Source organism: Chaetodon trifascialis, chromosome 11, assembly GCF_039877785.1.
Source record: "Chaetodon trifascialis isolate fChaTrf1 chromosome 11, fChaTrf1.hap1, whole genome shotgun sequence".
NCBI lineage: Eukaryota > Metazoa > Chordata > Actinopteri > Chaetodontiformes > Chaetodontidae > Chaetodon > Chaetodon trifascialis.
In genome coordinates this window covers 6,096,960-6,109,736 of record NC_092066.1, presented here as the reverse complement: position 1 = coordinate 6,109,736, position 12,777 = coordinate 6,096,960, and the positions used below count along the sequence as shown (strand labels likewise).

The window sequence follows — 12,777 nt, the reverse complement described above, 5'->3', positions numbered from 1 at the left end:
GTCAATCATAAGAGGGTAAAATGAATAGTTAAAGGAAAAAAAATTAACTGGCAACAATTTGGATTAATCTTTAAATTCCAAACGTTTGTTGTTGTCAAATGTAGAGACAGTAGCTTTTCTGTTATTTACATGACTATAAATTCAACACTGTGACTTTGAGACGTTTGTTCAGACAGAACAAGGAGTTCAAAGACGGCAGCTTGACCTTTGGGAACTTGTACTGAGCAACTATTTTTGGACATTTTAAAATAAAAATTCCCTGTGACTGTCTGTTGATTAGCACAGGCTGGCCGAGTGGATCAGACAAACCTTTGCAGGCTGCAGGCGGGATCCCGATGCACACAAAGTACTGCAAAGTCAGCATGCAGGCCAGGAAGCAGCAGTACTTAGGCCAGATCTCAGCGATGGCTTTCCTCCTGCGTTTATACATGACCGCTATCAAAGCGAAGGCGTGGAGCATGGCGTAGAAGTCCATACGCTGCCCGATGACATTGACCACCAACAGCAGGCACGTCTGAGGGACACACAGGAGGAACACAAACGACCTGATTGAGAACAGCTTTCGGGTAAAACGTTGATCTTTTAGCTCTTTTTACTTTTCTCCACCTCTAGTCCGAACTTGTAGAAGAAGTAATTGATGAAGTATTTGACGAAGTTGATGATGCCGATGTCCAGATGCTGCCGTGTGATGTCGTGGAAGATGATCCTGGCAGCGGGAGGCGACAGCTTGTTCCTCAGTCTGAAGTATTTCTGGTGGCGGTAGATGGTCACCTCGAACGCTAGCAGAGCGAGCATCAAGAGGTTGTTCTGCGCAGAGAGAGCATCTTTAAATGTGACATTTGACACAAACTTTTCAGGTTTTTGAATAAAAATATAGAGCCTGGTTAAAGTTTGGCCACTGACTGGTCTTAGTGGCTCTGAAGTTGTAGATTTTAACCGATTACTTCAATTTCTGGCAACCTCTGAGGGACGTTTGACTTATTTTCTAACACGGAAAACCCAAAAGCTCAGTTTAAGATTACTGTCATTAAAGTTTATCTGCTATTACAACATTTTCACTATATTAACACAATATCAAAGCCCTTCTGGTGAAGAAAATACTCTTTTTATTACTGTTAAAGGAATACTTTGACAGTGTGCACTGCAGGACTTTGTGGTTTTCTGGGGGGGTTACGTGAGGGACTGTATGTTGGCCAGATGCTGCAACCATATCCCCCTATAAACCAACAAATTCATGTTTTTACACGTAGTTTTTTGTGTGCATTAAATAAACAAGCTACAACATGTTGATAAATGAGCTTCAGAGATGCTGGCGGGTAGAGTTTGTTACCTTTGAACAGAGCCAGGCGAGCTGTTTGTTCCTGTTTCCAGTCTATGTGCCAAGCTAAGCTAACTGGCTGCTGGCCTCAGCTTCACATTTAACAAACAGGTGTATTTCCCAAAACTTCAAACTATTCCTTTCAGTTCAGTTTCCACTCCTCACCCTGAGGTAGTCCAGCAGGTCATCAGACTTCTTCAGGCCCACCCAGTGTGCTGGTTCCACGGGTTCCTTGTACAGCAGAGACTCCTTCATCTCAATCATCTGGTCCTTTGAGTAACTTTGTGGCTGTGAGCAGAAAATATGTGTTATTGGCTCTGACGAAATGCAGACTTGCTGTGAAGGTATTTACTGTGTCATCCTCTCCCTGCTGTGATATTTACCATGAAACAAAATCCTCTTAATCTGGATTTAGTCAGGTGTGTGTTGCTTTATGTTTGTTTAGATAGGACTTCGTTAATTAAGGATAGTAAGGATAACGTTAAGCAGCAGAGCTCAAAAAGCACGTTCTCATTGTATTCACCATAGAGCAGTTCTTGGAATAAGACGGTGGGTTTATAGACTTGAGCTGGTACAACATTTTGCATACGATGATGACACACGTCCACACAGTGCAAACGCTGGAGGCCAGGGGTCGATAGTGGCTGTAAGGCAGTGCAAAGGCCCAGGACACCAGGAACACATAGTTGAACAAAGACACCTGCACAGAAGAACATGTTGGCACATCACTCTGAATAACAAACAGGTGAAACAAAATCAAATAAAACCACACATAAGTAAAAGATCATTTTATTATACAAATCTAAGCCCATAAACTGAGTTTTAATAAGAATCTAACAGACTAAGCCTGAGGAGCTTATCCGGGCTAAACCTCTGAGTCACTGAAACTGCCCTGATGGCAGGAAAACTCAGATCAAGACGTTTTTCCCCTCCACAAACTGTAACAGCTGCTGCACTCAGACGGTCATCTGGCTGCCTCGTCGTCCTGCCCGGACCTGCTTCATTTCAAACTGGTTCAAGTAGGCTAAAGCATTGCAAGAGATCGACTCATTTCAAACAGCATCTGAGCACCAAAATCAAGAAAATGTGAGCAGAGCCAAATGTAACTGAAGGTAAAATAACAGCTCTTCACCTCAGAGTCATTCGTGCACAGACTAATAAACGGCCTCAGGATGCTGCCGTCCTTTATTTTACATGATGAGTTCAACCACAAGCTGCTAAAGACTTTGAAACCCACGTCTGGTTTATGTTGTGCCAGTGGAGCACGCGGCACAACAATGTGAAAACACTCAAGAGCTTGATTTTTTGGATAAAATCCACTTTGCAGAGTCGGGGCGTCTGGCACGACTCCCCCTCCTCGGAGAGGGAAAAGCTCTCTTAAGCTCTCTTTTACTTTAGGAAGAACTTTATTTTTCAGAACAAATTAAAATCTGCTGTGATCTCTGAAACATGAAAAATACCTTTCATTTACGCTCTTAATATCTGCCACTGCATCTACCCTGTGCCAAGTTAAAGTGGCATGCAGACAAAATAAGCAACTACTAATATACAAAGTGCAAATTCAGCACCATGCAGTAATTATATTTATCTGGTTTTGTTGCACAAAAGAGGAAAAAACAAACGTGGACTCCCAAAGTCGATTTAACAATGACATTACACTCATTTAGAGAGTAAAGCATTTTGAATGTGAACAGCCTCCTCCATGATTTTGAATGCAAAACCTCTTTAAATGTTTGTTCCACCTGTGAAGACGGTCTGCTGTAAAGCCAACCAGTCACATGACTCAATCAAGCTCAGATACAGTCCAGTCAGCAGACATGACCACCTGTTGTTGCAGATGCTGACTTCAGTCACACGTCGGCCTTTAATTGTGCCTCATACCTCTTTGACAGAGACCAGGACAATGTAGCAGGACACGATCTTGATGATGTGGATCTCCAGCAGCCACCAGATGAACAGCTGCAGTTTGTGGAAGTACTCCAGGAACTTGAGGAAGAGCACGGTGAGGCGGTCGACCACCAGGTGCCATTTATTCTTCAGGTCTGAAGAGATGAAAACCAGATGCACTTAGATGGAAAAGCAAGACCAAGAGGTACAAATGGGAAGTGTTTCCCGGTTTCACCTCTTAATTACAGCAGCGTGTCCTCTGTTTAAACTCATCATCCCTCTTCTAGCACTTTGCTTTCGTGTCGTCTAATGGACCAACTCAAGCTGGAGCAGACCGATCAGGAATAAGTCAGCTGATGTTTTTCTTACCGTAGGAGCTCGGTCTGATACTAAGCTACCGAGGTGTTTTGACTCCCAGGAGTGACCTGGCTGACACGCTACCGGTACCTTACCGTCTGCTGTGTTGTTTTAATGAAGAGTCTACGGCTCATCTCATCTGTGCCGCATAATACAATTCCTTTATTTTCCTAGTGTGCAGTGAATACATATTCTGAACATTTCATATGAATAAACAGCAATCATACGGTTCCTCTGCCCCGCTTGGTCAAAAACCATATGCCCTCCCGGGGTCAAACACACCCAACAAGGTGAGGTGACCTACCTAAATACCTGTGCTCTCGGTGACAGGACAGCGACACACAACCTATATTCTACTGTTTATTGTGCACACTGTTTATTTCACATACTGTTTATTTATACACTGTATATACAAAATTATTCTGCTGTTTATTTTACATTCTTTATGAAATTGTAAATATTTTCACCACATACGCTTCACTTATACATATACTGTACATATATATATATATATATATATATTTTTTTTTTTTTTTTTAACTACTTTCTACCCTGTGCTGAGCCTGCTGCAGTTGAAATTTCGTTCACCTGCTGTTTACTGAATGACAATTAAGTTTTTCTAAAGTCCAAAGTCAATGGCACAGAACAGAAAATACACCAGGTGAGCATAATAATTTTTGACCCTGAATGTGGCTCTTACATCTACGGTCAACAAATCACGTGAAAAATCATGAGATCAAACATCCATCCACCCATTGTCTATACCCGACTATCCCCGGCTAGGCTGGAGCCTATCCCAGCTGTCAACGGGCGAGAGGTGAGACACCCTGAACCGGTCACCAGCCAATCGCAGGGCAACATATACAGACAGACAACCATTCACGCTCACTCACACCTAAGAGTCACCAATTAACCTAATGAGCATGTTTTTGGTCTGTGGGAGAAAAGCTGGAGTGCCCAGATGTGAAGCACGCGCACTACCTGCTGCGCCACCGTGCCGCCCATGAGATCAAACAATAATTTCAATTATTGTTTAGTGCATCAAAAGAAAATAAGTCATTTTTGAAAGAAAAGTGGCCAAAATTCACTAATTCCAGCTTCTCACATCTCATTTTTTTCTGTCTTTTATTGTGCTGAACTGAATATCGTTTGAAATTAGGTGTGTTAAAGGATTCAAATGGAAATGATGTGTACGACAATCTGCATTTTAATGAGGGAAAGAAACATCAGAGTTTCTACCGTTTCAATCCCAGGTGTCACCGAGGTCAATGTAAGTGAGGCTGAACGTGTTTTACATGTATTCTGAAACTATGAAGTGCTTGTTTATGTAAACTCTTCCCATGTGCAGTGTGTCAGGATGTATGAAACGACCCCTGAGGTCTGCATTAAAAACGCTTGCTGATAATGAAGACTTAATCTTTGGTTTTATATTCTCACAAAGGATATAAAACTAACTGCAGTGACAGTGTGGTGGTGGGTGTGTGATTTAAAAAAAAAACATATTATCTTAGTTTTAATAGAGGCCTCATTGTTTGGATTAGAAACTCTGAGAGAGCATGTAACTCGTATAGCTCGCAGGTCATCATAAACTGAGAGGCCCTGCAGCGTCACCTATTTTATTTTCTGTATATAAACAACATTTTAATTTAAGACCAGTGTAAGCATGCTAATGGTGCAGTGGTAGCTGACCATAGCAGCATGATGGAACGGGTGAAAGTGAGCACTTGAGCTGTCAGAACAGAAAACTGGAGGTAAATCTCACTGAACCCAAAAATCTGCAATACAACAGATTCTTAGAGCTTTGCTCGGGATGATTAATGAGCGGCCGGTGGGAGTGCAGGCAGGCAGCAGATACTTGGGCTGCAGACTGAGCTCTGGCCTTTAAAGGCTGCATGCAACATATGTCTCCTGAGCTGCGAGAGATGCGAGAGAAAAGGTCTGAAAGCGCTCTGCGGATGCTACGCAGCAGCACAGGAGTCTCAGCTGTAAACACAGTGAGAAGGGTAAACATGGCCAGCGGTGTGGGAAGCTTTAAGAGTCTCTGGAGGAAAACAACAGTTCCAGCATCACGCATGGAAGCTCACGAGATGTTTAAATAAAGTGTGCTCAGCCGCACAGCCTCGAGACGAGCGGCTCAGCGCTAACTTTGCTCTGAAATTTGTTTTTCCTCAGGCACTTTAAACACAATTTAGAAAAACCGAAAGAGAGTAACGACATGCAACCCCTGCAAACCCACATTCTGGCACGATGACGTGATGTACATGCCAAGTAAACCGTCAGGATGCCTCATTACTGCAGACTGGCTGCATTTGCCATCTGCTTGTTCGTCAAACAGTGACTGAGGAGGTGTTGGACTCAACTAATGTAGCTCTAATGTAGTTAAATACTGTAGCTTTCAATCCCTCTATTTGACGTGAATAAAAGCTTTACATTACCATCAGACTCAAAGTGATTTGTTGTCTACAAATCGTCTGCTTCCTAGAATTAGACTGCTGATCTGTCGCATGGAAGCAGACTTTAATGGATGGTCTGACTGGTGGACAGAACTGTAATAGTTACTGAGTTGTCTTGTACGTGTTTTGCCAGACCAAAATCTCTAAAAGGAAAAATTGAAATCGGGATAGTGACGCCTCTGGAAACCCTGCAGCAGCGTTTGACCGGCTGTGAGTTAGAAAATAGCGGCTTGTGGGAACAGCACCTCTCGCTTTAGTGTTTCGATGCCAGTTCTCTAAATCTTTTCACTCTAGTTCGGCTTGAATCATTCCAGACCTCCATGTGCTTGAGAGGGAGGCTTGGCCGCTGAAATTAAATAATGTGCTGAAATGATTTGATGATGCATTAATTAGTTGACTGGCAGACAATTAATCAGCAACAATTTTGATAAGTGACTGATCACTTGAGTCATTGATCAAAGAGAAACACCATTTAGGGGCGGCACGGTGGGGCAGCAGGTAGTTAGCGTGCCTCACAGCAGGAAGGTCACAGGTTCGATCTCCGGGTCAGGCGGGGCCTTTCTGTGTGAAGTTTGCATGTTCTTCCCGTGCATGCGTGGGTTCTCTCCGGGCGCTCCGGCTTCCTCCCACAGACCAAAAACATGCTCATTAGGTTAATTGGTGACTCTTAAATTGTCCTTAGGTGTGAGGGTGAGTGTGAATGGTTGTGTGTCTGTATATGTTGCCCTGCGATCGACTGGTGACCGGTCCAGGGCGTACCCCGCCTCTCGCCCGTTGACAGCTGGGATAGGCTCCAGCCCCCCCCCGAAAAGGGATAGTCGGGTATAGACAATGGATGGAAACACCATTTACTGTTTTTACACGATCTTTTCAAACATGAAGTTTGCTGCTTTCCTGTTTTAGATCACACTAAATGACTGATTAAATCAACTCAGCACATTGTCTCTTAATGAGTAGTCAGGCGCAGCCCTCATATCATGTACTGTGTGCCCGTGTAGCTCAGTACCTGAGCTCTGCTCGGTGCTCGGCTCCGGCTCCGGCTCCGTCCCCGCACTGCAGTGGTGGCTCTCCTCTGTGCTGGACTGCAGCGGGTCGGAGACGCTCCTGGGCTTCTCGCCACTCCCGTCAGTGTCATCCATCACCACCACCAGGGCCTGCTCCTTCTCCTCCGTCCGCCACTCCTCCTGCTCCCCCCGCGGCTCCTGCTCCTCTATGGGCAGCGCCGCCTCCACCGAGCTGGCGCTGAGCATGGTGAGGTCTGCCAGGCTGCCGTCCTGGTGCACCAGTCTGAGGGCAGGTGAGAAGTTACTACATGCAAAGACACTGGCACGCTCACACACACATCTGTATTTCTATACTCATGAGGACCTTCAATGACTTTTTTCTGCTTCATGTTAAAGTGAGGATGTGCATGCTAAAGACTCCTGTGAATAGATGTAACACGTTTGCATATCGGCTGGAGGGATTTTTGATTCTTGGCTGACACCAGTCGCATATCAAGGCTATTCCCAAAAAAACATGTTTTCATCTTTTCATCTTTAGCAATTTTGCTAAAAACTTTCTCACTGTGTGATGCTGAAACCATAACACATCCCTTTTCTTTGGTCTTCCTACGCATGCACCTACAAGTCTTCAGTGTGAGCACTGGAGCTATAATCTTGACAAAAACTACAAGATTTGATCAAATAACACTCGTTCTGCGCTCTCGTCACTGGTTAGCAGTGCAGGGAAGTAAGTAAATAAAGCTTTATCTATACAGTACCTAAAACACAAAGTGCTTCACATGCGAAAAGAGAACAACTGACAAACAAATAATGTAAAAATACAATAAAAAACAGCGAAATGAGAGTCAGACTAACAACAAGAACATAAAACAAAGCCCAGAGTGGAGCTCTATAAAAAGGCTTGCCGATAAAGATTTCAGAGGCTGCTTGAAACAGACTAAAGATTCAGCAAATCTGACAGATGGAAGATGATTCAAGAGGGCTGGAGCTAAAACAGCAAAAGGCACAATCGTCTTTTGTTTTGCAGGGGGGTGGAGCAGGGGACGGATAAAAGGCCGAGATTAGAGGCTCGGAGTGGTCGAGAGGTGGAATACGGAACGAGGAGATCAGAAACGTGACTGGGGGCAAAGTCGTGCAGTAAGAACGGAGGTAACGTGGGACCGTGGAATCTCTTTTTCTGCAGTATGTCTTAGCTGAAGAAAGCAGGGCTGAACAAGCTGAACATGTTGGTCAAAAGACTCAGCGATTTTGGTATTTTGACTGTACTAACATCATGTGTTTTTAAGGGGAAAATAGTACAGCTATAAATGGTGTAAATGGTCAGTTCCTCGACCAAAGCGACTGAAATATATTGGCAGATAGTGTTTTGAACCACTTTAACCCCTTTTCTACACCATGTTGGTTTGCTGATGCAGTAGTTTGCATGTCTCACTGCCTGCATTCATTTTTTTTTCACTCCCTTGAAACAGTTCCCGCTCAGAGACTCCCATACATCAACCACAGCGGCCCACGTGGGACTGAGCCCAGGACTGAATGAAATTAAATTAGAAGTGGTGAAATGGCTGCTGTTCTCTAGTTTCTTACTTCAGGATTATATCATAAACTTTAAAGGGCTCTTTAAAGCATCTATAGACGTCTGACTCTGCCATCGTTTTTTAAGGATTCAAATTACGTTTTGGGCTTTTTAATCCTTTATTAGAGACGGTGCAGAGATGATGTACAGCAAAGGTCCGCGGACAGGCTTAAAGCTGGGATGCTGAGATTCGTGGTCGTCCTCTTAAAGCTATTCTTTTGTCATTCTGACCCGTCCTGTCACTGAACTTTAACCTTACTAGAAAGTCTTAATGCTAAACCTGCAAACATCACAGATTTTCCTCACAGTCTTTCCGCATCCTGTCCTCATAAGTACATAAATACAGCACACACACACACACACACACACACACACACACACACACAGTCCAGGTGACTCTCAAAAGGCTCCGATGCAAATGTTTGGATGGGAATCATCAGCTCTGCGTGGGCTAACTGAGGCGCAGAGCTGCGTCTCATCGTCAGGCATTGTGATTGATAAGCAGTGCACATTCCTTCTGCATTCTTTAAAACAATCTGCGTTGTTGTGTTTGTTTTCTTTAGTGTCTGAGGATTTTCTTCTTGCAGTAGACTAACGGTAGCAGCTGCCATTAACCCTTCAAATTCTTCTCAGGCAATGGGGCGAGGTCAAGGGTCGGGTTTGTGTTGCATGAACCGGCCGCATATCAAGGCAAGCATTTTGTTATCCAGGTCACACTTACTTGCTCTGTTGGGTGGGTATTTTTTGCTTGATGCTGGTCAGAACAATAAAGTTACACAGAAGTCAAAAAGAACAGTGAGGAGAGAAACCGACAAAGGCAAGCTGAAACTGACACTTGAAATAATTTAAAAGTATCCACATAGTTTTATTAAAATGCATGAAATCTGGCCAAAAGGCTCCTGTGGTTTCGGGTAGGCGAAGTTTTTCAGGAAGGGGGGGATTTTCTGAGGTTCAGTGCAGAAAAGGGGGTGTAGATCATTGGCAAGATACTGGAAGTGAAGAACAGTTGTTTCAGATTCAAACATGCTTGTTTGACAGTTTCTGAAACCATTGGAGAGAAGTAGAAGGGTTTTACTGGGGAAAGAGCTGGGCTGGGTTTGAAGGGGGGGTAACAGATCCTTAAAGGTAACAGAGCATCAAAAAGAGAAGGCGACAGGCAAAATGATAAATTACAAAACCTGAAAACAAACAAGTCATGTCAGTAAAATACCTCCAGGAGTAAGATATTTCAGAAGATCGTCAATGTGTACAATCATTGGGGAAAGAAGTAACGGGGACAAGTCAGCGTGGGGGGGGGGGACGTCTTGCAACAGGAGGAAGATGAGAGTCAGAGGTGAAACGGGATGGCGGCGGATGCCACAGAAAGCGAGCAGATACCCACCTATTCATGATCAGATATACACGCCCACTGACTTTAGCGTGGCTGTGCGAAAAGGGTGGCAGAGGAGAGATGGCAGCAGGTCACAGAGAGAAGCAGAGACCAGCTAAGCAAACAGCAACGAAACAGTGGAAAAGCCACCGCGGCGCAGACTGTGAACGTTAACGTGACGTTCAACACACGACGCACACAACCACAGATGCTCAACATGTTCATGGTTCTGGCGAGCTTTCAGTGGAATCACGTGCTGATGAAGCCCCAGTTTGTGCCTCTCAGTCACAGAAAAATGAGAGATTGCAAACTGTCGAAAAACCTTGAAGGTTGTTAAACAAGGACATAAAAAACATGGCAGCAAGATGAGTTAAAATCAGACAGAATATTCATCACTCAGACAGACAGAAGAGTCTTCAATGATCCTGTAAATAACTTTAAAACAGCAGCAACCTTCTGGGTTTTTCAGAGTTCAAAAAATGAAACTCTCAAAGATCGCCAGGAATTCATCTCTCAGGAAAACTAACGTTCAGCCCTTTGACCGAAGTGTGATTATTCAGGATCGTCAGGGCGTTGACTCAAATGTTAAAACACGAGAGGCACAACCTGAGGCTAATTCTGATTAACCGTGACTAAGTTCTGATGTCCAAATCAATGATTACAAGCAAGCTGTAATTAAAAACTTGAGTTCGGTCTGATGTGTTGCATAACAGCGAATCAGAGTTAATGCCATTAAACATCAGCTCGATGACTTGCATGCAATTTTCACATTGTGAAATATATTGACCAGAAAATGTTCTTATTAATATTCTGCTCACGACTTCACTTTGTCCTTGGTGCAGTTTTTGTAGAAATTCTTAACAGCGATTAGAGGAAATAAAAACACAGAAAATCTGTGTTTTACAAGCGTAAGGACTTAAAATGACACCTGTTAGCCAGCAGCATTTTGCATTGTTCAGCTTTATGTTCTCAAAGATGCTACGAAAGGACATTTCTCTTTTCTCAGTGTGATGTATTTTATACTGAAACAGGATTTAGAGGTTTGACATTACAGTGCAAACTACTGGCCTGCGAGTTAGGGAGAGAAAAAGGGGGAAAGAAATTTGCTAAAAATATCAGAAGTGTTAAAAATTGAATGGGTTTATTGACTGGACCTCTTAGACAGACACACCTGTGCAGCACAGTCACCACTGAGGGTCCTCCCACAAGTTCAAAAGCTCATTTCTCAGGACGTCTAACACTAAAGATTGTAGATAAATCTTGCAAAGTAAAAAATAAAGCAGCCAGAATTGGATCTGGCAGGCTGTCTATGAACAGTTTGTTTGTAAATCAGCTGTGTGAACTTAAACAAACCAAATAAAAAAGAACACATCTCAACGATGGTTTGGACAAACGCAGACACACAGAACGTGTCTCACCTGTAGATTGTGCTCTCCTCTTTGGCCACCACCGCCTGGAGGTCGGTGAGCTCCAGGAAGCGGTCGTGGAAGTAGTGCATGTGGAGAATGCACACCAACAGGAAGGAGGTGGGAATGAAAATCCTGGTGAAGAGCATGGAGACAGTAAACCTCTCCAGGCCCAGGTCCTTCAAGCTGCACAGATGGGAAAATGAGAGGGAACAGAAGAACATGAGATGGCAGCTCACATCTTTTTTAAGGTACCCCTGAGTGAGACTGATGACAAAAAGTGAACAAAAGCTCCATAAAAAGTCAAAATTCTCTGAATAATTAAAGGTTAAAAGGGGGATTAAATGCTAGTCTGTCGTAGCCGGACGGTCGACGCTGCTCTCTTAACAACATAAGACTGATGCAAAACCTTGAAAGCAATCTGCTTATTGCTTCACCAAAACTTTGCACAGACACTTACATATTTATGTATTCTTTTTTTTAAATTATATTTAAATGTAAAACATTTTGTCTGATCTGTTTTTTTTCTTCATTTTTATGTAGAGCTGTATTTCCTGTTCTCAGTCTAATGATAGTGTTTAAAACTATCAACTTTTCTTCAGGCCAAACATCTAACATTTACATTTCAGGACAGAGGAGAGGCCTGAAACACAACAACTCCCCGACAATTCATCAGCATATAAAAGTACACTTTCTATTGCCTTCAAATATCAGCTTTCCTGAGCAACATGCTGCTTCTTTGGGCCGTGTTAGAAGAATCCTGGATGAAGTTATCTTGAATAACAGTGTGCTCTTATTCTAAGAAAACAGCAGTATCAGCGGAGTTGCTATTGGCTGGTGCTGATCATGTGACTTGTGGTAGCTGTGTGGGGAACCCAGCATCCAAGTCTACAAGTTAAACAAAGAGGAAAAACAGATGGTTTGATGAGTCAGCGTCCACTGTTGCCAGTCAGGGAAGTGAGACCAGCGGTGAGTCAGTAACCTGCTTCTCAGACGTGCTCACCTCTCCACGTCCATGCTGGTCATTTGGGACCAGCGGCCCGGCGAGTTTTCAAACTGGTAGGTGTAGACCAGGGTGAGGACCAGCATGGTGTACATCACCACCGACATCCAGAAGTACTTCAGGAGCTTTCGCCACCACTCATAGTGCACCTAGAGAAGAATGACTGTGATCATTGTGCTTCAGGGGTAATGAATTCTCTGACATGAACAGCTGTAATGCATTAAATTAAACACGGTGCGCAGAGGACATCTGGATTTAAGGTGACTGCTCTCTTTTATTGTGGAAGGAGTTATAAAACAGTCGAGAAAACACTGTGGACTATAAGTCTGCTGTACACAAACTTTATGACATAATAAAATTGTCAGCACCTTCTGTCTTGGGGAAATTGAATTTGGAAACTTTACAGC

At 43.5% G+C, this 12,777-nt stretch overlaps 1 protein-coding gene across 1 annotated transcript in view; it reads right to left on the bottom strand.

Annotated features, from left to right (window-relative positions):
• Window positions 1–12,777, bottom strand: part of LOC139339088 (piezo-type mechanosensitive ion channel component 2) — an 81,489-nt gene that overhangs the window by 25,399 nt on the left and 43,313 nt on the right. The window contains exons 16-23 of the mRNA XM_070974543.1: window positions 12,371–12,519; window positions 11,380–11,553; window positions 7,022–7,302; window positions 3,200–3,360; window positions 1,842–2,018; window positions 1,484–1,606; window positions 607–807; window positions 310–514 (exon numbers count right to left, since the gene is read on the bottom strand). Of these exons, the coding sequence (XP_070830644.1) occupies window positions 310–514; window positions 607–807; window positions 1,484–1,606; window positions 1,842–2,018; window positions 3,200–3,360; window positions 7,022–7,302; window positions 11,380–11,553; window positions 12,371–12,519 (1,471 nt within the window). The remainder of the gene's footprint in view (window positions 1–309; window positions 515–606; window positions 808–1,483; window positions 1,607–1,841; window positions 2,019–3,199; window positions 3,361–7,021; window positions 7,303–11,379; window positions 11,554–12,370; window positions 12,520–12,777) is intronic.